This window comes from Oncorhynchus kisutch, linkage group LG22 (genome assembly GCF_002021735.2).
Source record: "Oncorhynchus kisutch isolate 150728-3 linkage group LG22, Okis_V2, whole genome shotgun sequence".
Lineage (NCBI taxonomy): Eukaryota > Metazoa > Chordata > Actinopteri > Salmoniformes > Salmonidae > Oncorhynchus > Oncorhynchus kisutch.
This window is the reverse complement of record NC_034195.2, coordinates 1,661,536-1,689,007: the sequence shown is the minus strand read 5'-3', so window position 1 is coordinate 1,689,007 and position 27,472 is coordinate 1,661,536. Positions and strand designations below refer to the sequence as shown.

At 41.7% G+C, this 27,472-nt stretch overlaps 1 protein-coding gene across 1 annotated transcript in view; it reads left to right on the top strand.

Moving 5' to 3' along the window:
• LOC109867510 (calcium-dependent secretion activator 2) overlaps positions 1-27,472 on the top strand; it is a 185,979-nt gene that overhangs the window by 47,966 nt on the left and 110,541 nt on the right. The window contains exons 5-8 of the mRNA XM_031801768.1: positions 2,826-2,937; positions 5,019-5,158; positions 27,008-27,074; positions 27,369-27,472. The exon at positions 27,369-27,472 is cut by the window's right edge and continues 23 nt beyond it. Coding sequence (XP_031657628.1) covers positions 2,826-2,937; positions 5,019-5,158; positions 27,008-27,074; positions 27,369-27,472 — 423 coding nt within the window. The remainder of the gene's footprint in view (positions 1-2,825; positions 2,938-5,018; positions 5,159-27,007; positions 27,075-27,368) is intronic.

The window sequence follows — 27,472 nt, the reverse complement described above, 5'->3', positions numbered from 1 at the left end:
GATGATAAATAACCTAGCTTTGGCATCTAGACGTTAGTAACTAGTTTGAGTTGGCTTGGTTGCTGCTGTCTCTCTCTCTCTCTCTCCTTCAGTTAATAATGTAGCTAGCAAAAAAAAATAGCCGGGTCTATACAGGGCCGGGTCTGGTTGTCCTTGGGTCCTTTCAGACCGGGTCTCAATTATTTTTACAGTAATTTATTTGGGTAGGCTCCGGTGTTATACAGAAGTGTTGCAAAATGCAACCCCAACCCCCCAAAAACATTTTGAAACATTGTCTTCAAATTTAGGGCATGTATTTTCATCTAATTCAATCCAAGGCAATAACATGCATTCTTAAATGAATATACTACAAAGCCCTCAATAGGAATGTCTATACTAAAACGAGTTATATCCATCTACAGTGCCTTGCAAAAGTATTCAGACCCTTTGGATTTCTTCACATTTTGTGTTACAAAGTGGGATTAAAATTATTTATTTTTTAAACAATCTACACATTATACTCATGTCAAAGTGGAAGAATATATATATTTAAAGATAAATAACAAATTCATAACTAATATAGTTGTTGCGTAAGTATTCATCCCCTTTGTTTAGGCAAGCCTAAATTAGTTCAGGAGTACAAATTTGCTTTAAAAATCACATAATAAATTACATGGACTCACTCTGTGTGAAATATTACGGGTTTACATGATTTCTGAATGACTAACCCTTCCTTTGTACCCCATATATACAACATATGTAAGGTCCCTCAGTCAAGAATTGAATTCCAAGCACAGATTCAACTACAAAGACCATGGAGCTCTTTGAAAGCCTCATGGAGAAGGGCAGTGATTGGCAGATGGGTAACAATAATAAATCAGACATTAAACATATCTTTAAGCATAAAAACCACCCAGACACATCAAAGATACAGTCGTCCTTCTGAACTGAGCTGCAGGACAGGATATGCAACTGCTCAGGGATGTCACCATGAGGCCATTGGTGATTTTTTTTTTTTTGAACAGCAGAATTCAATGGCTGTGATGGGATTTAACAACTGTAGATGGATCAACAACATTTTATTGACTCCAGAATAATGACCTAAATGACGAAGAATACAAATATACAGAATAAACATATTGCAAAACATGCATCTTGTATGCAAAAAGACACTAAAGTAATACTGCAACAAACCAAAAACACCAAAGGAATGCACTTTTACCTAAATACAAAGCCTTATGTTTGGGGTAAGTCCAACACATCACTAAGTAACTGCCTCCTTGTTTTCTAGTAATGTGGTGGCTGCATCATGGTATAGGTATGCTTGACATTGGCAAGTACTGGGGAGTTTTTCAGGATAACAAGAAATGGGATGGAGCTAAGTACAGGAAAACTCTTGGCCGCCATTGTGGCGGTAATATGGTCACCACAACAGCCCTAAACTGGTACTGACCTTGTATATAGTGCACATTCTCGTTGGTTTTATTTCTGTGACCTAATATTGATTCTGTGCTCTTTTGAAAGCTAGAATCCTCAGTTGCTGCGTCCATTTTTTAAATTACAAATGTATGATATATATACCCATTGATTCTTGAAGAATATAACTTATAAATGCCTCATGAGCTTAGTTCAACTGTCATATCAAAACTCAGCTTGTTTTACGCCAATGTTTGTAAACCATGTAAATGTAAACAAACACTGTATAACCTCCAAACATGGTTAAAACTATAATTTGTGTATCATGGATGGTCAGTCCTTGCATCCATCGCTCTGTCTATGAATCTGAGAGTGGTTACATTTCTCCAGTCCCATCCCTCAGCTTTTTACCAAAACAGAGGCGGGGGTGGTCAGTCCTTGCATCCATCGCTCTGTCTATGAATCTGAGAGTGGTTACATTTCTCCAGTCCCATCCCTCAGCTTTTTACCAAAACAGAGGCGGGGGTGGTCAGTCCTTGCATCCATCGCTCTGTCTATGAATCTGAGAGTGGTTACATTTCTCCAGTCCCATCCCTCAGCTTTTTACCAAAACAGAGGCGGGGGTGGTCAGTCCTTGCATCCATCGCTCTGTCTATGAATCTGAGAGTGGTTACATTTCTCCAGTCCCATCCCTCAGCTTTTTACCAAAACAGAGGCGGGGGTGGTCAGTCCTTGCATCCATCGCTCTGTCTATGAATCTGAGAGTGGTTACATTTCTCCAGTCCCATCCCTCAGCTTTTTACCAAAACAGAGGCGGGGGTGGTCAGTCCTTGCATCCATCGCTCTGTCTATGAATCTGAGAGTGGTTACATTTCTCCAGTCCCATCCCTCAGCTTTTTACCAAAACAGAGGCGGGGGTGAGGGGCACTTTGTTACTCTTTCAATTAAAGACTCTCTCCATCTATTTGAACTTTTCCTGTAGATAAACAATATCTCATGTATAAATACAGTAATTTAAACACAATTAAGGCAAAAAAAATATGTTTTGAGCAAAATTGTGTTTTTTTAGACTACTGCAAACTTCAAGGAGTTGATCTGATGGTGCCCTCTGATGTCATCGGCCTCACTCCTTGCATGAGGTAACAATAGAGGAGCAATAGAGAACAAGAGAGAAATGGCCCACCCCCCTACTTGTGCCATGTCATGAGTATACCTGGACCACCTATTTAGATGTGCCTTTTGTTAAGTAAATTGGGTGATGAATGAAGTGAAAAGGAGCCTGGAGTAGGACTTTAAGGACTCTCGCTTTAAGACCCTATTCTGGGTTCTCTATGTCTGAACTTTGATATTGAACATTGCATCCTGTGCATGTGACAAATACACTTTTGACTTGATGTTTAATCGTGAGGGTTGGAACCTTTGTCTTTCAGGTGGGGCACTCAGGGCGACTTCACTACGACGCACCCGTTACCCATGGTCAAAGTGAAGCTGTTTACAGAGAGCACGGGGGTACTTGCCCTTGAAGACAAGGAGCTGGGGAGGGTAAGACACCAGTACATACTGTACATTAACCTATTAAGATTGATATAATTCACTATCAATATCAACCACTTGATATCAGTTAGTATTTATATCAGATACCAGCAATTAGAATGACCCAATCATTTATTGGCTTGGCAATGTAACAATGTAGCCCAAACAGCAATGTACCTAGACTAGTTTTTCCCATGACATGGATTCCAATGTGCAAGAGCTCTCTCTTCTCCCCATCACCATCTCTTCTTCTCTCTGAGAAACAGATGGAGACTCCCTTTGAGAGACTGATAACACTGCGACACTAACAAAACAATGAGCACCACAAAGATCTGTCTCCCAGTCAGTGTTAGAGTGGGTGTGCCACTCACATGCAACATACATACTGTGTGCACACACACACATGCGGAATATGACAGCGTGCATACACACACATTCTGCCAACTTATTGTCTTTCATTTTTCCTCTTTCATTCTCCATTTTCTTCTCTCTTTGGTCAAAAGTAATAACTCTAAAAGTCTGTCCCCCTCTATTAATCCTGTTTTTCTCCTTCTCTCTCGTTTTCCTGAACCTTTCTAATCTCTGTTTCTGCCTCCTTCTCTGTCTCTCTCCCTCCCCCCCTCTTTCGCTCTGTCTATTTCTCTCTCTCTCACACACAAACGCACAAACAAACACACACTTTGTTTGTGCACTCTTTGTCTCTAAAAGTAATTGAAGCATGGTGAATATGTCTATGGAGTCTAAATACACATGAGGATTTCATAGCCACAAATGTAGTCTCTACCTGAATGGGTTTCATGTATACAGTTCTGAAACCGATCAGGGTCGTTCTATTTGATTTCAATCACTTTTTGACCTTTTGATTTGAACACAACTTTCCATACATGGCAGAAGTGGTCAGAAAATTACTTTTTGGATTTGAATGCCAAAACATTTAGGAGACAGAGATGCTTTTGGTTGACCCATACCCCACCCTAGTATGAGACTCATCTATCAGTTTAAAAGATAAACGGTAGAGTTTGATATCATTTAAAAGCTTACAGTGTTCTCAAACAAATATTGAATTGAATATATATATATATTGTATTGTCATTGTTTATCCTTTATCGTAAATGATCTATAAATACAGTATTTGTGCATATGTTGAGGCTTAGAACCTATTTTACATCATCTGAGGAGTTTGTGTTATGCCCGCCATCACATTTTTTGGTAATTGACATGAAAGGTTTTTGAGCAACATTTTTTGTCAAGTAATTATAAAATAGTTTCACAACCCTGTTTGTAAGCCTTTAAATTATATCAAACTCAACCATTTACCCTTTCCATTGATGAAGACATGGATGTCTTATGGTAGGATGGAGTGTGAGCACACCTCGATCTCCTAAATGTTTTGGCATTCAGGTCCAAAAAGTTACATTCTGACTACTTCTACAATGGGTCAAGTGTGAGCACACCTCGATCTCCTAAATGTGTTGGCATTCAGGTCCAAAAAGTTACATTCTGACTACTTCTACAATGGGAAAATATGTTGCTGCTGCCCCCTGGGGGATGATGCCTCCTGGGGGATGGTGTGGTGGTAGTGAGCGGTCTAAACCAGTGGTTCTTGAACCGCTCATCAGAGATCCCCAACTGTTCCATGTATTTGAACTATTCCACCGCAAGCACCCCTAAGGCAACTAATCATCAAGTCTTTGACTAGGTGAATCAGGTGAACTAGTTCAGGGCTAAAACTAAATTGTGAAACTTCTGGGGGTAGTCTAAACTACCTAACCTTTTCCATAACAATATGGAGCAACTACAGAGGGGGTTGTGATATGAAAAGAGTCTGTCTTGTTTGTGTCTTCCCCAGACAGCCATGGTTTTGTCATGTCCTTCACCTGTCGGTTCCCATCATAGTAACAAAGTATGAGGATGTGTACGTCTGTCTGTCACTGACTAACTGTCTGATGAGAGAGACTGTTTGTATATTTTGGTGGTGGTGAAGCCAGAAGCCATCATTACTTCATCTTCTGTAAAATAGTTTATTATCTCTCCTGTGCACTCGCCCTTTGTCACCCCCATCCTTTCCTTTCCCGCTCTCCCATTCCCAGGTGATCCTGAACCCAACTACCAACGGACCCAAGCAGGCTGAGCTCCACAAGATGGTGGTGTCCAAGAACAGTCAGGACGTAGAGCTAAAGATCCAACTAGCTGTCCGCATGGACAAACCCCCCAACATGAAGCACAGCGGGTAAGAACTACACTACCCAGTCATACTGAGGTTAGGAACTACACTACCCAGTCATACTGAGGTTAGGAACTACACTACCCAGTCATACTGAGGTTATGAACTACACTACCCAGTCATACTGAGGTTATGAAATACACTACCCAGTCATACTGAGGTTATGAAATACACTACCCAGTCATACTGAGGTTATGAACTACACTACCCAGTCATACTGAGGTTATGAAATACACTACCCAGTCATACTGAGGTTATGAAATACACTACCCAGTCATACTGAAGGTAAGAACTACACTATCCAGTCATACTGAAGGTAAGAACTACACTACCCAGTCAAACTGAGGTTATGAAATACACTACCCAGTCATACTGAGGTTATGAAATACACTACCCAGTCATACTGAAGGTAAGAAATACACTACCCAGTCAAACTTAGGTTATGAAATACACTACCCAGTCATACTGAAGGTAAGAAATACACTACCCAGTCAAACTGAGGTTATGAAATACACTACCCAGTCATACTGAGGTTATGAAATACACTACCCAGTCATACTGAAGGTAAGAACTACACTACCCAGTCATACTGAGGGTATGAAATACACTACCCAGTCATACTGGAGGGTATGAAATACACTACCCAGTCATACTGAGGTTATGAAATACACTACCCAGTCATACTGAAGGTAAGAACTACACTACCAAGTCATACTGAGGGTATGAACTACACTACCCAGTCATACTGAGGGTTTGAACTACACTAACCAGTCGTACTGAGGGTATGAAATACACTACCCAGTTGGTATGATGTTAGGTGGCAGTGGAGGTCAGGGAGGCAGGCAAGCTTAGGTCACACTATAAAGAATTTTATAGGACCCTAGAGTTTACTAGGATATATTTGTATGGGATATGTATGTTTTGTGTGGAGATATAATGAAAAACAACAAAGTGACTAACGTTTTAAGGGTTAGGCTGTAATAGAAACTGTCATTAGAACACAAGGCAAAGAAAGGATAGCAGCACCCCCTAGCGGTGGCTGATAGAGGAGATGGAGAGAAAGAAAGGGGTAGAGAGGAAGATGATGAGCTAAGGAGAAGTGGCACGGATAACTGTCTGTCTGTCTGCGGACAGAATTTTTTTTAATATGAGACGTATGTGTGTGTTCAAGTCATTCTGCCTTGTCTATTTGATTGTAATGCATTATTTCAGGTACATTTTGATGATATTGAATGTATTTCATGTTGGGCTTCCTTCACTCCAACAGAGGGCAGCCCAGCTCCATTTTTAAACCCAATGACATTCATGCCATCAGTCAAATCACTGGAATAGCATGACTGGTCTTATCTGGCTAGAAAATGTCTAGGGATACTCAATCTAAGCCGAATTGAACCAATCCTTCCTCTTTTCAGTGAAAAACATCTCATTCCAGTTTGTTCTTCAGTTCATGCACCATGGACTACAAAGTAACAAGTTGACTTTTTGACTTTTCATTGCCTACATTGCTTCTGAACAGATAGCACAGCCCACAACTTTTCAGGGAAGCTAGAAACCAATATTCACAGGCAGTTAGAAAAGCCAAGGCTAGTTTTGTCAAGCAGAAATATGCTTCCTTGAAACACAAACTCAAAAAAGTTCTAGGACACTGTATAGTCCATGGAGAATAAGAAAACCTCCTCCCAGCTGCCCACTGCACTGAGGATAGGGAACACTGTCACCACCGATAAATCCACTATAATTGAGAATTTCAATAAGCTTTTTTCTACGGCTGGCCATGCTTTCCACCTGGCTACACCTACCCCGGTTAACAGCACTGCACCCCCCACAGCAACTCACCCAAACCTTCCCCATTTCTCCTTCACCCAAATCCAGTAAGCTGATGTTCTGAAAGAGCTGCAAAATCTGGACCCCTACAAATCAGCCGGGCTAGACAATCTGGACCCTTTCATTCTAAAATTATCTGCAGAAATTGTTGCAACCCCTATTACTAGCCTGTTCAACCTCTCTTTCGTGTCGTATGAGATTCCCAAAGATTGGAAAGCAGCTGCGGTCATCCCCCTATTCAAAGGGGGGGGACACTCTTGACCCAAACTGCTACAGACCTATTTCTATCTTACCCTGCCTTTCTAAGGTCTTCGAAAGCCAAGTCAACAAACAGATTACCGATCATTTCGAATCCCACCGTACCTCCTCCGCTATGCAATCTGGTTTCAGAGCTGGTCATGGGTGCACCTCAGCCACGCTCAAGGTCCTAAACGATATCTCTAACCGCCATCGATAAGAAACAATACTGTGCAGCCTTTTTCATTGACCTGGCCAAGGCTTTCGACTCTGTCAATCAACACATCCTCATCGGCAGACTCGATAGCCTTGGTTTCTCAAATGATTGCCTTGCCTGGTTCACCAACTACTTATTTGATAGAGTTCAGTGTGTCAAATCAGAGGGCCTGTTGTCCGGGCCTCTGGCAGTCTATGGGGGTGCCACAGGGTTCAATTCTTGGACCCTCTTCTCTGTATACATCAATGATGTCGCTCTTGCTGCTGGTGAGTCTCTGATCCACCTCTAAGCAGACGACACCATTCTGTATACTTCTGGCCCTTCTTTGGACACTGTGTTAACAACCCTCCAGACGAGCTTCAATGCCATACAACTCTCCTTCCGTGGCCTCCAATTGCTCTTAAATACAAGTAAAACTAAAGGCATGCTCTTCAACCGATCGCTGCCTGCACCTGCCTGCCCGTCCAACATCACTACTCTGGACGGTTCTGACTTAGAATATATGGACAACTACAAACACCTAGGTGTCTGGTTAGACTGTAAACTCTCCTTCCAGCCTTACATCAAACATCTCCAATCCAAAGTTAAATCTAGAATTGGCTTCCTATTTCGCAACAAAGCATCCTTCACTCACGCTGCCAAACATACCCATGTAAAACTGACCATCCTACCGATCCTCGACTTCGGCGATGTCATTTACAAAATAGCCTCCAATACCCTACTCAATAAATTGGATGCAGTCTATCACAGTGCCATCCGTTTTGTCACCAAAGCCCCATATAATACCCACCACTGCGACCTGTACGCTCTCGTTGGCTGGCCCTCGTTTCATACTCGTCGCCAAACCCACTGGCTCCAGGTCATCTACAAGACCCTGCTAGGTAAAGTCCCCCCTTATCTCAGCTCGCTGGTCACCATAGCCGCACCCACCTGTAGCACACGCTCCAGCAGGTATATCTCTCTAGTCACCCCCAAAACCACCTGTACATAGCCCATCTATAATTTAGCCCAAACAACTACCTCTCCCCATACTGTATTTATTTATTTTGCTCCTTTGCACGCCATTATTTCTATCTCTACTTTGCACTTTCATCCACTGCAAATCTACCATTCCATTGTTTTACTTGCTATATTGTATTTACTTTGCCACCATGGTCTTTTTTTTGTTGCCTTTACCTCCCTTATCTCACCTCATTTGCTCACATCGTATATAGACTTGTTTATGCTGTATTATTGACTGTATGTTTGTTTTACTCCATGTGTAACTCTGTGTTGTTGTATGTGTTGAACTGCTTTGCTTTATCTTGGCCACGTCGCAATCGTAAATGAGAACTTGTTCTCAACTTGCCTACCTGGTTAAATAGGTGAAATAATAGGTGAAATAAATAAAAAATAGAAAACCAACAGACTTCTGAAATGATCCATGTTCTATACTTTGGTGGATCCTGGCACTCCACTGTCAGTGCAAGGTAGAGGTCTTCACTGATCTACCCGAGTGGGTCTGGATCCAGAATTGTAAATAATGTCACAGGTCTGGGTCGGATCGGATATGATTGTCACAGGTCTCAGGTATGTGTAATTTTAACTGACTTGTCTGGAAAGTCCTTACAGATCCAAACACGACTGCTCCAGTAAAGAGAGAGAGACTTCCCGGACTTTTCACGAGAGTGGCGAATGTAGCTTGTTGTTGTTGTTGGCCAATCATAAGTTATCAAATCGACAATAGGCTACAGTCATAGAGCGTCCGTGTGTGGCAAAAGGATATATCTAGTCAATGGATGGTGAAATTAAAATGATGGAATTAAAAGGTAAAGGAGAAGGATACAATGACCAAAAGAGAGGAGTTGCCATATCCATAATGTCAGCCAATCAGCATTCAGGGCTCGACCCAGCCATATCCATAATGTCAGCCAATCAGCATTCAGGGCTCGACCCAGCCATATCCATAATGTCAGCCAATCAGCATTCAGGGCTCGACCCAGCCATATCCATAATGTCAGCCAATCAGCATTCAGGGCTCGACCCAGCCATATCCATAATGTCAGCCAATCAGCATTCAGGGCTCGACCCAGCCATATCCATAATGTCAGCCAATCAGCATTCAGGGCTCGACCCAGCCATATCCATAATGTCAGCCAATCAGCATCCAGGGCTCGACCCAGCCATATCCATAATGTCAGCCAATCAGCATTCAGGGCTCGACCCAGCCATATCCATAATGTTATCGAGTCAATCAGCATTCAGGGCTCGACCCAGCCATATCCATAATGTTATCGAGCCAATCAGCATTCAGGGCTCGACCCAGCCATATCCATAATGTCAGCCAATCAGCATTCAGGGCTCGACCCAGCCATATCCATAATGTTATCGAGCCAATCAGCATTCAGGGCTCGACCCAGCCATATCCATAATGTTATCGAGCCAATCAGCATTCAGGGCTCGACCCAGCCATATCCATAATGTCAGCCAATCAGCATTCAGGGCTCGACCCAGCCATATCCATAATGTCAGCCAATCAGCATTCAGGGCTCGACCCAGCCATATCCATAATGTCAGCCAATCAGCATTCAGGGCTCGACCCAGCCATATCCATAATGTCAGCCAATCAGCATTCAGGGCTCGACCCAGCCATATCCATAATGTCAGCCAATCAGCATCCAGGGCTCGACCCAGCCATATCCATAATGTCAGCCAATCAGCATTCAGGGCTCGACCCAGCCATATCCATAATGTTATCGAGTCAATCAGCATTCAGGGCTCGACCCAGCCATATCCATAATGTTATCGAGCCAATCAGCATTCAGGGCTCGACCCAGCCATATCCATAATGTCAGCCAATCAGCATTCAGGGCTCGACCCAGCCATATCCATAATGTTATCGAGCCAATCAGCATTCAGGGCTCGACCCAGCCATATCCATAATGTTATCGAGCCAATCAGCATTCAGGGCTCGACCCAGCCATATCCATAATGTTATCGAGCCAATTAAGGAGGACTATCATAGTAACTTGTAATGACATTAGAAGCTAAATTCGGGTTTCTTCAAAATAATAATTATTGCAAGATATGACATTACATAATAAAGGAATTTGACTATGTGGCAAGAGAAAAGATAATTTGCCCTTATTAAATTCACCAGATCATGTTCCATCAATGGATGTCGATTTAACTCGCTTGACTTCTATGATTAAGCAATAAGGCACAAGGGGTTATGGTATATGGCCAATATACCACGGCTAAGGGATGTTCTCTGCACAACGCAAAGCAGAGTGCCTGAATACAGCTGTTAGCCGTGGTATATTGGCCATATACCACAAATCCCCAGGGGACCTTATTGCTATTATAAACTGGTTACCAACGTAATTAGAACAGTAAAAAGTCATGTTTTATCATATCCGTTATATATGGTCTGATATACCACGGCTTTCAGCCAATCAGCATTCTGGGTTCAAGGCAGGTTTATAATAAGGCCTGAGTAGGTGTGGTATATGGCCAATATACCACGGCTAAGGGTTGTTCTTATGCACACAACGCAACGCGGAGTGCCTGGACACAGCCCTTAGCCGTGGTATATTGGCCATATACCACAAACCCCAGAGGTGACTTATTGCTTTATAAACTGGTTACCAACATAATTAGAGTAGTACAAATAAATGTTTTGTCATACCTGTGGTATGCAGCCTGATATACGCCTGTCAGCCAATCAGCATTCAGGGCTCGACCCACCCAGTTTATAATTGTAAATAAATCCCCTTTGTGCATACATGTGCATTACTATAGATAAATCTGACAACAAACCGTGATAAATTGCCCATTTGCGAGATTGACTTGTCTTTTCAACAGACATAGGCTACTGTCAAAAATCTGGGTTTATGATTTTAATAAAATTTGCCATTGTTTTCTTGGATAAAGGCAGGTAGCCTATAGCCCCTGATAGGTCTACATCTCATTTAATATAGTCTACAGTAGCCTAGACAAGATGTAGGCTAGATGTAAACGGAACAATTTAGCAGCTTGCTTAGTTCAAATTAACAGACTAATTTATTCAACATGAATAGCGAGGCTATTTCGCAATAAGTGTTTGTGTTTCCCAATAGCCCGCTGGAATAGGCTACTGAGAATGGGGTCATAATTTCAATCGCTAAATTAAATATTAATAATATGTATATGAACTGAATATGCTTGTCAACAACAGCCAGTGTTTATTTTTTAGAATTAGTTTTACCTGTAGCCTAATCTGACTACTGTTACTGTCAATCTAATGTGTTCATAATAACACAAGGCTACAACAACAATAAACTGAAGTTATAGGCTGTTTATTAAGCTGTTTTTCCAGCTCCAGGTAGGCTACACAAGTGGCACAAATTGATTTGCATTGACTCCAGTGATATCGTCATTTCAACATATGTATTGTATCAAATGGTAGCCTGCAATGGCATATCAATTAATAAACTTGATGGCCAACAGAGGCAAATGTATCATTTTCCACATTTAGTCTAATGTCAGTTTCAAAGAACCACCCGAGGGAGTTCCATAACTTCCGTTTCAAATGTTCTTTTCTCGAGACCCAAGAACTGAGTACTCATAAAGCCCTTCGCTTGATACCGTTTCACTTAAGCAGTTCAATATTAGAATGCAGTTTAAGCCACCTCCGAGCGTATTTATGTAATATGCTCTAGTCCAAAGTCGTTTTCCAGTTCATTGTTATTATTATTACTGATGTGCATCAGTTCAGCGTATTGATATGTTTTATGGAAAAAGGGTTGGAAATAGGTGTCTTCACAATCTAAATACCTACAACTGGTAAAAAGTTGCAACAACGTGCGTGATGCTCTGTCTCCTCTCGCTCACGGGGACTCAGCCAATAACTGTAGTGCTCTCTCAACACACACACACACACACACACACACACACACACACACACACACACACACACACTCAGCAACAGCCTGCCTGACAGTCAGCAGCAGGTCACGGTGAAATATACACTGCTCCAAAAAATAAAGGGAACACTAAAATAACACATCCTAGATCTGAATGAATGAAATATTCTTATTAAATACTTTTTTCTTTACATAGTTGAATGTGCTGACAACAAAATCACACAAAAATTATCAATGGAAAATCAAATTTATCAACCCATGGAGGTCTGGATTTGGAGTCACACTCAAAATTAAAGTGGAAAACCACACTACAGGCTGATCCAACTTTGATGTAATGTCCTTAAAACAAGTCAAAATGAGGCTCAGTAGTGTGTGTGTGGCCTCCACGTGCCTGTATGACCTCCCTACAACGCCTGGGCATGCTCCTGATGAGGTGGCGGATGGTCTCCTGAGGGATCTCCTCCCAGACCTGGACTAAAGCATCCGCCAACTCCTGGACAGTCTGTGGTGCAACGTGGCGTTGGTGGATGGAGCGAGACATGATGTCCCAGATGTGCTCAATTGGATTCAGGTCTGGGGAACGAGCGGGCCAGTCCATAGCATCAATGCCTTCCTCTTGCAGGAACTGCTGACACACTCCAGCCACATGAGATCTAGCATTGTCTTGCATTAGGAGGAACCCAGGGCCAACCGCACCAGCATATGGTCTCACAAGGGGTCTGAGGATCTCATCTCAGTACCTAATGGCAGTCAGGCTACCTCTGGCGAGCACATGGAGGGCTGTGCGGCCCCCCAAAGAAATGCCTCCCCCACACCGTGACTGACATACCGCCAAACCGGTCATGCTGGAGGATGTTGCAGGCAGCAGAACGTTCTCCACGGCGTCTCCAGACTCTGTCACGTCTGTCACATGTGCTCAGTGTGTCCCTGCTTTCATCTGTGAAGAGCACAGGGCGCCAGTGGCGAATTGCCAATCTTGGTGTTCTCTGGCAAATGCCAAACGTCCTGCACGGTGTTGGGCTGTAAGCACAACCCCCACCTGTGGACGTCGGGCCCTCATACCACCCTCATGGAGTCTGTTTCTGACTGTTTGAGCAGACACATGCACATTTGTGGCCTGCTGGAGGTCATTTTGCAGGGCTCTGGCAGTGGTCCTCCTTGTACAAAGGCGGAGGTAGCGGTCCTGCTGCTGGGTTGTTGCCCTCCTACAGCCTCCTCCACGTCTCTTGATGTACTGGCCTGTCTCCTGGTAGCGCCTCCATGCTCTGGACACTACGCTGACAGACACAGCAAACCTTCTTGCCACAGCTCGCATTGATGTGCCATCCTGGATGAGCTGCACTACCTGAGCCACTTGTGTGGGTTGTAGACTCCGTCTCATGCTACCACTAGAGTGAAAGCACCGCCAGCATTCAAAAGTGACCAAAACATCAGCCAGGAAGCATAGGAACTGAGAAGTTGTCTGTGGTCCCCACCTGCAGAACCACTCCTTTATTGGGGGTATCTTGCTAATTGCCTATAATTTCCACCTGTTGTCTATTCCATTTGCACAACAGCATGTGAAATTGGTTGTCTATTCCATTTGCACAACAGCATGTGAAATTGATTGTCAATCAGTGTTGCTTCCTAAGTGGACAGTTTTATTTCACAGAAGTGTGATTGACTTGCAGTTACATTGTGTTGTTTAAGTGTTCCCTTTATTTTTTTGAGCAGTGTATATATATTTTAAGAGAAATGCCATGGCGGCCTCGGTGCAACTTAGAAATAGCCCAAAAACCTGCAACCAATGCATTTTCACCCGCGACATTGTTTTCAAAGTGGCCCAATTCAGCTCGAAAACCGCAAACATGACAACACTGCTGCTCCCTGTTAAACTCGATCACAGATCACAGTACGGCCCCTCCCCCACTGACTAGAGTGGCACCTCTCCCTTTATCAGCTCTGGTTAATAAAGTAGCTTAAAACATATATTTTCTTCTGCTTCCTTCACTCCGATCGGGTCTGTATCTGCCCAGGTCTGTACGGAACTAGTCTAGTTGTCCTCCGGTCCATTTGGAAGGGGACTCGATATAATAAAAAATGGTTTTATGCATATCGGATCCCGGTGGGAACGCCCCAGGTCCATCTGTTTGGACCTGTGAAGACCTCTCGTGCAATTCCCCTGGGAGGACTGGTTGAGGTCTACAACAGTGCCCCCGCCTCCCTGATGGGCAGCATTGTGAGGTCACCTCATAACTATGGCTCTGCTAATTAATGAAGAGAACCGGGGTGCTGAGTGAAGTGTGTGTTCGCATTTGCGCATGCACACTCTTGCAAGTGTGTGTATCTATCAGTCTATCTGGATGGTAAGTGGCTCCCCCTAATTGGCTAGTGCCTTCAAAAGTTTATTATCATCTCAGCTGACCCTTGGAGTGTCAAGGACACCAGGGCGCGCGCACGCACACACACACACACACACACGCACACACATAAACACACTAGGCACACCTGAGGACTGTCCATTCTAGGAAATAAGAAAGAAAGCGAGCAAAGGGGTAGAGAGAGACTAAGAGGAGGGGGAGAAAGAGAGACAGACTGACAGACATACAGAGAGATGGAGAGGTTGTATTTTCAGGTTGAGTGCTTCACCATTAAAAGCAGCCATCTGTTGATGGGAGCCGAAGAGGCAGAGAAGAGAAGATGGAGCTCTGTCTCAGTTCTCCCAAAGACTGCAATCTGCCACCACCTCCAACCTACCAGAAAAAGGGGAGAAGGGGGAAGTGCGAGGGAGTGAGTTAAAGAGAGGGGGAGAGCGAGAAGAGGCACAGGGTGGGTTCTGGCTCAGTACTCCCAAAGACTGAAAGACTGCAATCTGACACCAACATCAGAGAGAGAGAGAGTTGGCCACACCCCACAGGAAGCAGAATTTGAATTGAAGGAAGTATAATTTAATTCAAAGAAATTCAAAGCCATTCAACCAAGACATAAAACATAGTCTCATTCATTTGACAAATCGGACACTTATTAATGCAAAGAATACAAATACCTTTTCAAATATTTGTTTGATTATATCTCAGATGTCAAACAGTATTTTTCAAATAAATGTATTTGAATTATAGACAACCCACATGTCCTTAGAATGTTTAGAGACCACTGTAATTATTTCAAAATAGTTTTAGGGACAGATCGAAATTCAGTGGGGGGTGGGGCTGATCCATCTCAGTGTTTAAAAAAAACAAATGCACCCCCCTCCCCAACGTTAACAATATTTTCACATGACCCTCCCCTTGTACTGTACATATATCGAACAACCTACCCCCTCAAAGAATTAACTAAGATGATGTTTACGACCACATATAACAATTATTGTAGTGACCCAGGGTTTCTAAATGTGTATATCGACTTTGCCACTTCGGCATGCTTTTGTGACACAGTCGATGCCATCCAAGGCTACAGGCCACAAGGGTGAGGGTTCACTGAGCTCAGTCTCCCTGCCTGTTTCATTACACTACAATCAGAGCCGGCTGCAGACAATGATCAGCTAGGTGGATATCATATTCCCAACATTTTTGATGCCATATTTATAATTATATGAAATATAGTAACCAGGCAAAGTTGGACACACCTACTCATTCCATATTATTTATTTATTATTATAATATTTTTTTTACTATTATCTACATTGTAGAATAATAGTGAAGACATCAAAACTATTAAATAACACATATGGAATCATGTATTACCCAAAAAAGTTTTCAGATTCTTCAAAGTAGCCACCCTTTGCCCAGCTTTGCACACTCTTGGCATTCTCTCAACCAGCTCCATGAGTTAGTCACCTGGAATGGATTTCAATTAACAGGTGTTCCTTGTTAAAAGTGAATTTGTGGAATTTCTTTCCTTAATGCATTTGAGCCAATCAGTTGTGTTGTGACAAGGTAGGGATGGTACACAGAAGATATTTGGTAAAAGACCAAGTCCATATTATGGCAAGAACAGCTAAATAACCAAAGAGAAACTAAAGTCCATCATTACTTTAAGACATTAAGGTCAGTCAATACGGAACATTTCAAGAACCTTTAAAGTTTTGTCAAGTGCAGTCGCAAAAACCATCAAGCACTATGATGAAACTGACTCATAAGGACCGCCACAGGAAAGGAAGACCCAGAGTTACCTCTGCTGCAGAGGATAGTCACAGAGTTCAAGTAACAGACACACCTCCACATCAACTGTTCAGAGGAGACTGCATGAATCAGGTCTACGTGGTTGAATTGCTGCAAAGAAACCATTACTATTGGACATCGATAATAAGAAGACTTGCTTGGGCCAAAAAAACACAAGCAATGGTCATTATTCCCAATGGAAATCTGTCCTGTGGTCTGATTAGCCCGATTTTTTGTTGTTTTGAGATGCAGCGTAGGTGAACGGATGATCTTGGTGGTTTCCACCGTGAAGCATGGAGGTGGACGTGTGATGGTTGGGTGTGCTTTGCTGGTGACAATGTCAGTGATTTATTTAGAATTCAAGGCACACTTAAACAGCATGGCTACCACATCATTCTGTATTGATACGCCATCCCATCTGGTTTGCGCTTAGTGGGACTATCATTTGTTTTCAACAGGACAATGACCCAAAACATACCTCCAGGCTGCGTAAGGGCTATTTGACCAAGAAGGAGAGGGATGGAGTGCTGCATCAGATGACCTGACCTCCACGATCCCCTGACTTCAACCCAATTGAGATGTTTTGGGATGAGTTGGACCACAGAGGGAAGGAAAAGCAGCCAACATGTGCTCAGCATATGTGGGAACTCCTTCAAGACTGTTGGAAAAGCATTCCAGGTGAAGCTGGTTGAGAGAATGCCAAGAGTGTGCAAAGCTGTCATCAAGGCAAATGGTGGCTACTTTGAAGAATCTCAAATATGAAATATGTTTTTTATATGTTTAACACTTTTTTGGTAATGTCTTATTTCATAGTTTTGATTATTCATTATTACAATGTAGAAAATAGTAATAAAATAGAAAAACCCTTGAATGAGTGTCCAAACTTTTGGCTTGGTACTGTATATGGAATGAATTAATAATAAATACTAATAGTTGTCCTAGTTCCCATCCTGACAGACACCTCGTTAAGTTCGCTGATGACACTGCTATGATCAGCCTGTTGCATGATGACGAGGAACATCATGGGTCCTAGATGACTTTGTAGAGTTGTGTGAGGAATCACACTTGGTCCTCAATACCAACAAGACCAAGGAGATGTGCATAGACTTCAGGAAGTGTACAACACCTACCTCTGCAACATCTATCAGAGGTCAGAATATAGAGAATTTAATATAGAATATAGAGATTGTAGAGGAATACAAATACCTGGGTATTTTACCTCCTCTTGAACAATAAGCTTCAGTGGAGTAAATGTACAGACCTGATCTACAAAAACAGTCAACAGACTGTACTTTCTCAAAAAGCTGGGATCTTTTAATGTAGACTGTAATATACTGACTCTGTTTTATGAATCTAACATTGAGAGTATATAAACTTTTTGTGTTGTTTGTTGGTTTGGCAATGCCACTGTCAGCCAGAGAAATATGCTGAGAAGGATTATCACCACAGGAAGCAAGGTACTTGGAGTCAACCAGACAGGCCTGGATGAGATCTTTAAGGTCAGGGCCCTCCGCAAGGCTCACAAAATAATTTTAGACCCAAGCTAGTGTTTTATGAAAGTTGTATTGTCAATTTAGTTTTGTATTTAAACGCCACTTTAAACGTGTACATGACACTGCAACTAAATTTACCCAATAAAGTCAGTAAGTCATTTTCCACCAACAGGTTTCTGTACCGATACACCACACTACCAATAATCAATGCATTCCGACTTCGGGCACTTCAATTCCATGGTTTGTGTTTCCAACACGACAATAAATAAACTATGTCTAGTTTGTCACACTTTTTTTGGTGTTTTGAAACAGATGTCTCTTTCCAGTCATCAATTGGCCACTGCACAGTTTGGATTGATTGATTGGTTGCTAGATTTGTATTTGTCGGTAAAAAACAATACGTTTATACACAGATTTTTTTAAAGGGATGGGGATTGCACAATAAAGTCGGGGACTTATGTCCATCGTGGTCCCTATTTTTTACATAAATACATATACAATGACATAAATACAGACATATTACAGAGATAGAGATTTAAAAAATGCTCCAGATGAGTATAAGATGGGAGTTTAAGTTCAATTCTTACAAGTTTGTCTTATTCTTTAGATTTCTGGGGCTGCTGGTGAACCATGATGTGCAGGCATAATCAAAGTGACACTGGACTAGCGCACTTGAGACTTTACGGTGTCTTTAGGTTTCCATTGAATTGACGACAGATTTGTGTGAATATTCTAAAATCTTAATTAAAAACAATATACAATTTCAGAGTTTCCTTTTAGTAAAATTTGGCGCTGGACAAGATGAAGGTGAAGATTTTAATTTACTGGACATTTGAGAAATTTGATGGACATCTATATGCATTCAGATCCAACATGGCGCAGCCAGCGCCATCAATAAACAAGGGATATTGGACATTTTATGTGTCCTTAAAAACAGCCTATAACAAATGACAAAAACACTATTCCTTGTGTTTCAATGTGTAGAATATGCAAAACTTTATAGCCTATTTTTTTTTTTTCATTTTTTTTTAACCAGGTAGGCCAGTTGAGAACAACTTCTCATTTACAACTGCGACCTGGCCAAGATAAAGCAAAGCAGTGCGACAAAAATAACAACACAGAGTTACACATGGGATAAACAAACGTACAGTCAATAACACAATAGAAAAATCTGTACACGTTGTGTGCACATTAAGTAAGGAGGTAAGGCAATAAATAGGCCAATAGTGGCGAAGTAATTACAATTTAGAAATTTACACTGGAGTGAAATATGTGCAGATGAGGATGTGCAAGTAGAAATACTGGGGTGCAAAAAAGCAGAAAAACAAAAACAAATATGGGGATGAGGTAGGTAGTTGGTTGGATGGGCTATTTACAGATGGGCTGTGTACAGCTGCAGTGATTGGTAAGCTGCTCTGACAGCTGACGCTTAAAGTTAGTGAGAGAGAGATATAAGTCTCCAACTTCAGTGATTTTTGCAATTCATTCTAGTCATTGGCAGCAGAGAACTGGAAGGAAAGGCGGCCAAAGGAGGTGTTGGCTTTGGGGATGACAAGTGAAATATACCTGCTGGAGCGCGTGCTACGGGTGGGTGTTGCTATGGTGACCAGTGAGCTGAAGTAAGGCGGAGCTATACCTAGCCAAGACTTATATATGACCTGGAGCCAGTGGGTTTGACGATGAATATGTAGCGAGGGCCAGCCAACGAGAGCATACAGGTCGCAGTGGTGGGTGGTATATGGGGCTTTGGTGATAAAACGGATGGCACTGTGATAGACTGCATCCATTTTGTGGAGTAGAGTGTTGGAGGCTAATTTGTAAATGGCATTGCCGGTAGGATAGTCAGTTAGGATCGGTAGGATCGACAGTTTTAAAAGGGTATGTTTGGCAGCATGAGTGAAGGAGGCTGATTCTTGATCTAACTTTTGATTGGAGATGCCTAATGTGAGTCTGGAAGGAGAGTTTACAGTCTAGCCAGACACCTAGGTATTTATAGTTGTCCACATATTCTAAGTCAGAACCGTCCAGAGTAGTGATGCTAGTCGGGCAGGCGGGTGCGGGGCAGTGATCGGTTTAAGAGCATGCATTTAGTTTTACTAGCATTTAAGAGCAGTTGGAGGCCATGGAAGGAGTGTTGTATGGTGTGTAAGCTCGTCTGGAGGTTTGTTAACACAGTGTCCTAAGAAGGGCCAGATGTATACAGAATGGTGTCGTCTGCGTAGAGGTGAATCACCCGCAGCAAGAGCGACATCATTAATATATACAGAGAAGAGAATCGGCCTGAGAATTTAACCCTGTGGCACCCCCAAAGACACTGCCAGAGGTCCGGACAACAGGCCCTCCGATTTGACACACTTAACTCTATCTGAGAAGTAGTTAGTGAACCAGGCGAGGCAGTCGTTGTTGGACGGGGGGGGCTACCTTCTTAAAACAATAATTGTCGACCGCACGGTTCAGTTTTCAGAGATTTGATTAAATGAAATAAATAAAACCAATTAAATACAGTACTGTACAAAAGTTTTAGGCATGAAGAAATGCTGCAAAGTAAGAATGCTTTCAAAAATAGACATGTTAACAGTTTATATTTATCAAAGTGAGTGAACAGAAGAAAAATCTACATCAAATCAATATTTGGTGTGACCACTCTTTGCCTTCAAAACAGCATCCATTCTTCTAGGTACACTTGCACACAGTTTTTGAAGGAACTCGGCAGGTAGTTTGGCCCAAACATCTTGGAGAACTAACCACAGTTTCTTCTGTGGATTTAGGCAGCCTCAGGTGCCTCTCTCTCTTCATGTAATCCCAGACAGACTCGATGATGTTGAGATCAGGGCTCTGTGTGGGCCATACCATCACTTCCAGGACTCCTTGTTCTTCTTTATGCTGAAGATAGTTATTAATGACTTTTGCTGTATGTTTGGGGTCATTGTCATACTGCAGAATAAATTTGGGGCCAATCAGATGCCTCCCTGATGGTATTGCATGATGAATAAGTATCTGCCTGTACTTCTCAGCATTGAGGAGACCATTAATTCTGACCAAATCCCCAACTCCATTTGCAGAAATTCAGCCCCAAACGTTCAAGGAACCTCCACCATGCTTCACTGTTGCCTGCAGACACTCATTCCTGTACTGCTCTCCAGCCCTTTGGCAAACAAACTCCTTTCTGCTACAGCCAAATATTTCAAATTTAGACTCATCAGTCCAGAGCACCTGCTGCCATTTTTCTACTCCCCGGTTCCTGTGTTTTCGTGCATAGTTGAGTCGCTTGGCCTTGTGTCCACGTCGGAGGCATGGCTTTTTGGCCGCAAGTCTTCGATGAAGGCCACTTCTGACCAGACCTCCGGACAGTAGATGGGTGTACCAGGGTCCCACTGTTTTCTGCCAATTCTGAGCTGATGGCACTGCTGGACATCTTCTGATTGCGAAGGGAAGTAAGCATGATCTGTATTTCATCTGCTGCAGTAAGTTTCCTTGGCTGACCACTGTGTCTACGGTCCTCAACATTGCCCGTTTCTTTGTGCTTCTTCAAAAGAGCTTAGACAGCACATCTGGAAACCCCTGTCTGCCTTGACATGTCTGCCAGGGAGAGACCTTGTTGATGCAGTATAACTACCTTGTGTCTTGTTGCTGTTCTCAGTCTTGCCATGGTGGTCTTCAGCAACCTCACCTTGTTAACTGAGTTTGGCTGTTCCTCACCCAGGTTATTCCTCTTACACTGTTGTTTCTGTTTCAGTTAATGATTGTGTTTTAACCTACACATTTAATTGATGATCATCAGCACCTGTTTGGTGTAATTGTTTAATAATACACCTGACTATATATGCCTACAAAATCCCTGAACTTATCCTCTGCAGCAGAGGTAACTCTGAGTCTTCCTTTCCTGTGAAAATTTAGAAATCTTCCGTATTTACTGACCTTCATGTCTTAAAGTAATGATGATTCTCTTTGCTTATTTGAGCTGTTCTTGCCATTATATGGACTTGATCTTTTACCAAATAAGGCTGTCTTCTGTATACCAACCCTACCTTGTCACAACACAACTGATTGGCTTAAACGCATTAAGAAGGAAAAAAATTCCACAAATTCACTTTGAACAAGGGACACCTGTTAATTGAGTACCTCATGATGCTGGTTGAGAGAATGCCAAGCAGGTGCAAAGCTGTCATCAAGGCAAAGTGTGGGTACTAAGAAGAACCTCTGATATAAAATATATTTGGATTTGTTTAACACTTTTTATGGTTACTACATGATTCCATATGTGTTATTTTATAGTTTTGATGTCTTCACTATTATTCTACAATGTAGAAAATAGTACAAATGAAGAAAAACCCTTGAATGAGTAGCTTTTGGTACTGTATATATAATGCCTATATAAAGGAAGAGAAGCTTAGGCCTATCCCCAGAGTTATAGAGATATACAGGTGGCATGCTAAGACACTGACATGTATTTCTTTATAGCAGATGGCTACTGCAGACTTCCTCACTTCAAGTTCAACGGGTCGAGTCAGTTGGAGCACCGGGGTGCACTGCTATACAGATATAGACGTACAGAAGGATGGTCATTCGTAATATGAAGCATTAGCTGAAGTTTAATTTAAAAATTTAAAAAAAACATTTCTAAGCTTTATAATATCAAAAGTCAGTCAAGCTGTTTATAGGGAAAATACGAGCAGAATAGACAATGTATACCAGTGGAAAAAAATACACTACCCTCCCCAAAGCAAAAAAATGAAAAGTTTGACAACCAGCCCCTATTTTGGACCACCCCTCCCCCGGTAAACTTTGATCTGTCCCATAGAAGAATGCCTTAATTGTTTAAAATGTTTCAACCAGATGCTACATGGCATTGGTAACCATGCATGATGTCAACATAAATGTTGATGTGTAGAATAAATAAGCCATTTCAATTTCATTCAAATTGTATTCAAGTTATGCTTCCTGTGGGGTGTGGCCCAATGCAATTCAAATTCCAAAATTCAATTGGTATTAAAGATCAATTCACAACTCAATTCAGAATTGACCACAACCCTGATATACAGTACATGCATAAACAGAGGAGCGCTTTCATGCTCGCTCTGTCTCCTCTCTTTCTCTCTACTCTTCACTTAAAACAAAGTTTTTATTTATAGTCATTCAGCACATTTACTCTCTCTTCCTCTGTGTCTGCCTTCCTCCCCATCTCTGTCTACCTCCCTGCTCACCTTTCCTATCTATTTCTCTATATCCCTCTCTCTTCATCCTCTCTCACACTTTCAATTCACCAAGTCGGAAAGAGTTAAGAACTCTTGCTCTCCTCTCCTCCCACCCCTCCCTTTTTTCAATCCCTTACATTCAGATACCCCCTCTTTTCTCTCTCTCTCTCTCTCTCTCTCTCTCTCTCTCTCTCTCTCTCTCTCTCTCTCTCTCTCTCTCACCCCCTTTATTTCTCTTTGGGGACAGATATGTGAGTGAATGGGCTCCATCCACTCTGGTATTACTGTTGTTCCTGTGTTTTACTCCCCCCCTCTCTCTCAATTTAAATTCTATTTAATATGCTTTATTGGCATGATGTAACAATGTACATATTGCCAAAGCGTACTTTACTTTGATACATTTACAATATTAACATAAATAAAATAATAATAATCCATATTGTCAACGGGACAATCAGTAACAACAATAATCAGGGGTAAAAATAACCATGCAATCGGCCATAACAATGGCATAGAGGACAATCAGTAACAACAATAATCAGGGGTAAAAATAACCATGCAATCGGCCATAACAATGGCATAGAGGACAATCAGTAACAACAATAATCAGGGGTAAAAATAACCATGCAATCGGCCATAACAATGGCATAGAGGACAATCAGTAACAACAATAATCAGGGGTAAAAATAACCATGCAATCGGCCATAACAATGGCATAGAGGACAATCAGTAACAACAATAATCAGGGGTAAAAATAACCATGCAATCGGCCATAACAATGGCATAGAGGACAATCAGTAACAACAATAATCAGGGGTAAAAATAACCATGCAATCGGCCATAACAATGGCATAGAGGACAATCAGTAACAACAATAATCAGGGGTAAAAATAACCATGCAATCGGCCATAACAATGGCATAGAGGACATGTGCATGTTGGTTGGTCTGTCAGACACGGTCTCTCATTTTATGGCAGGCAGCAATGTAGTGTGCTGCCAACCCACAGCTCTCTGCGTCTTCCCCCAATAGGACGGGTAGCCTATTTTCATCAGAGAGGTCTTTGAAAACTTAAATAAGGGTTTACAATTTGGGGAAATGACACTCTAATTGTTTGATATATATTTAAACATTTTGTCAGGAAATGCAGCTCTGTCTCAGGTTTTGCTGTGGTGATGTGGTTGCACAGCCTTTCCTCTACAGGGAGCCAGGTTTTCCTGCATCTACCTTTCTCAATGGCAAGGCTGTGCTCAGAGAGTCTGTACTTTGTCAAGGTTTTTCTAAGGTTTTGATCAGTAACCATGGTCAAATAGTTTGCCATGGTGTACTGTTGATTTAGGGCCAGATAGCACTGCATTTTGCTTTGTTCTTGTGTTTGCCAATAGGCATGTAGTTTTGTTTTGACTGTGTTATAATTTTAGTTTATTCTGATTAATTGGTTGCTCTGGTCCTGAGGCTTTAGTGTGATAGTAAAACAGGTTTGTGAACTCAGGACCAGCTGGATGAGGGGGCTCTTTTTTTTGCTCAGCTTTTGTAGTGTTCCCCTGGACATGTAGAAGAATCTTACAAAATCTCTCTCTCTCTTTCTCTTTCTCTTTCTCTCTCTGTGTGGCGCAGGGGGTTTAAGGCACTGCACCTCAGTGCTTGAGGTGTCGCTACAGTCATTGTAAATAAGAATTTGTTCTTAACTGACTTGCCTAGTTAAATAAAGGTTCCATTTAAATAAAAATAATCTATTGGTGTTGAGAGCCTTTTGAAGGGGGCCGAGAGGCTACTAATAATGACTGGAAGACAATGGAGTCAGGACAGACACCACCAGGGTGTGTGTACAATGGAGTCAGGACAGACACCACCAGGGTGTATGTACAATGGAGTCAGGACAGACACCACCAGGGTGTGTGTACAATGGAGTCAGGACAGACACCACCAGGGTGTATGTACAATGGAGTCAGGACAGACATCACCAGGGTGTATGTACAATGGAGTCAGGACAGACACCACCAGGGTGTGTGTACAATGGAGTCAGGACAGACACCACCAGGGTGTGTGTACAATGGAGTCAGGACAGACACCACGAGGGTGTATGTACGTGTGTGCATGAACCTGTTTTTGGCTAAGGGGTTCGTGTGGACGTTGAGAAAGCTTGAGAATGTAAAATGTGCAAAGTACTTTGCAACATCTAGGTGCAGTTCTAACAAATGTCCACACAGGTGCATTGTTACTCCAAAACTTGAAGTAGCTGCAGGGTTGATGTTGCAGCCTGTTTCATTTAGTTATTGTCCAGTTTTGAGTTTTTATCAATACCTATTTACTTACTTTTCCAAATGTTCAAATAATTTATATACTGTGTTTAACATTTTAAACAATTGGGAAGATTGATAGATGGTAACTATTAGGACAAATCTGAAAAAATGCTTTAAATTTCTTTATTTTTTATCTAGAGATCTCTGACCATTTTTGATAGGCTTACAGGGTCGTTTTTTCTATCTAGTTGCCTTGTTATCCCCTTTGAATATAACCTTATTTTAATGTTTTTATTTAATATTTAACTTAAACCCCTTTTGACAATGTCCTTTCTGGAGATATTTTGTTTCTCACACTTAATATGTTTGATTTGGTTCAATCTTGATCAATGGCTCTCTTTGCACCGGTAAGTACTTGCTTTTCTCATACAAGTGACAGCTTTAACTACTGTGGCTGCTCTCTCTTTGTAGAGTTAATATATGTAACTGCTGTTCTAATTTTGTATAGACTAGGCCTACCAATGAAAACATGAATGCGTGTACTTGGCTTTAGGAAGTGCATGAGCAGTATGCATTGTATCAAGGACAGAAAATGTTCCTGCGGCCGCGTGTTCATTGGTCCGCACCTCTGGGGTCGCAAATGGGATCATGAGTGGCTGAAAGGTGTTTGAGTAAGAACGGAAAATAATGTTCACATGTGGATGATTACTTCTGCTCCTGGAGAGGCCCAGATATTCAGGTCTGCATTCACGAGGGCTCACCACCTGGACTGGGGGCCTTTTCATAAAGGGCAGCCCCTCTCCTCTTTGCAAAGTGTTTTCACAATCTATGGATTTCATCCATTCCACTTTCCCATATCCCACATGCGTTATTCCTCATTGTTTGACTTCGGTGAATTGGTGATTTGGTTATGGAGCTTCCAGATTTTAATCATTTGATTTCTGACAATGGTCAAGTTTTCCAAGGGAAGAGACTCAGAAAACATTTGCTTGATTGTGTCATGGCTGAAATTATTATGCTTCTACAATTTGGCCTATCACAGTTGTTATTTGCAATTCATAAATTAGGCCTACCCTTTGTCACAATATTTGCAGCATAAACCTCAATAAAATGTTGTAAACCTATCATTTTTCACTGTGCTGGTAATAATATGTATTTTATAAGAACATGTCTTATGTTCTCAGTGAATGATAAAATAGTCTATATTCTTGGAAATATTTTTGTAAAAGAGCTGCTCAATATTAGATTTCTTTTATTTAACCTACCTACCTTGGTCACCCGACTAAATCTTTCAATGACTTCCTGATGACCAAATAAATAGAGCCGATACTGGAGCTGTGTCTTGTTGTCATCTGGACATCTTGTCATTTTTAGATGCATCTCGTGTTTTATATTTTATAAATAATATATTGAATTGAATTTGCTTTGGGTTAATACTTCTTCAAATCTATAATCCCGACAGTGGTAAATGAGTTTGAGTTCCAGCTACACGGTGATAAAACACAGATAACATTAGATGTTTCAATTAAGACTCGTAATCTTTCTGTATTTGTAGGTACCTTTATGATAAAACACAGTTAACATTAGATGTTTCAATTAAGAATCTTAATCTTTCTGTATTTGTAGGTACCTTTATGCGTTGGGACAGAGAGTTTGGAAACGTTGGAAAATAAGATATTTCGTTCTTGTCCAGGTAGGCTAAATGTCATGATTCATTGACACTTGTTTCATTGAGAATAATACAATATTTTAAGGTATACTCACCAAATGTATAACTTCTAACAGATTGTTTCTTCCTAGTGGACTTTTCCACAAGGAAGAAAGTTTGTTTTTGAATCATGAAGCAACACATGTTGACCAGAGAGAGAAATATGCAGCAATCTATAAAAGGGAGACAGAAAAAAACTGGAGTGTAATGCAAACATATTTGTGTAATGTGTTTTTACTAATTTATAATGCAATTTTATACCCTTGTTAACTGTTGCAGGTCAGCCAATACACCTTTGCAATGTGCAGCTATAGAGAGAAGAAGTCTGAGCCCCATGAACTGATGCAACTAGAAGGTTACACTGTGGACTACTCCGACCCCCA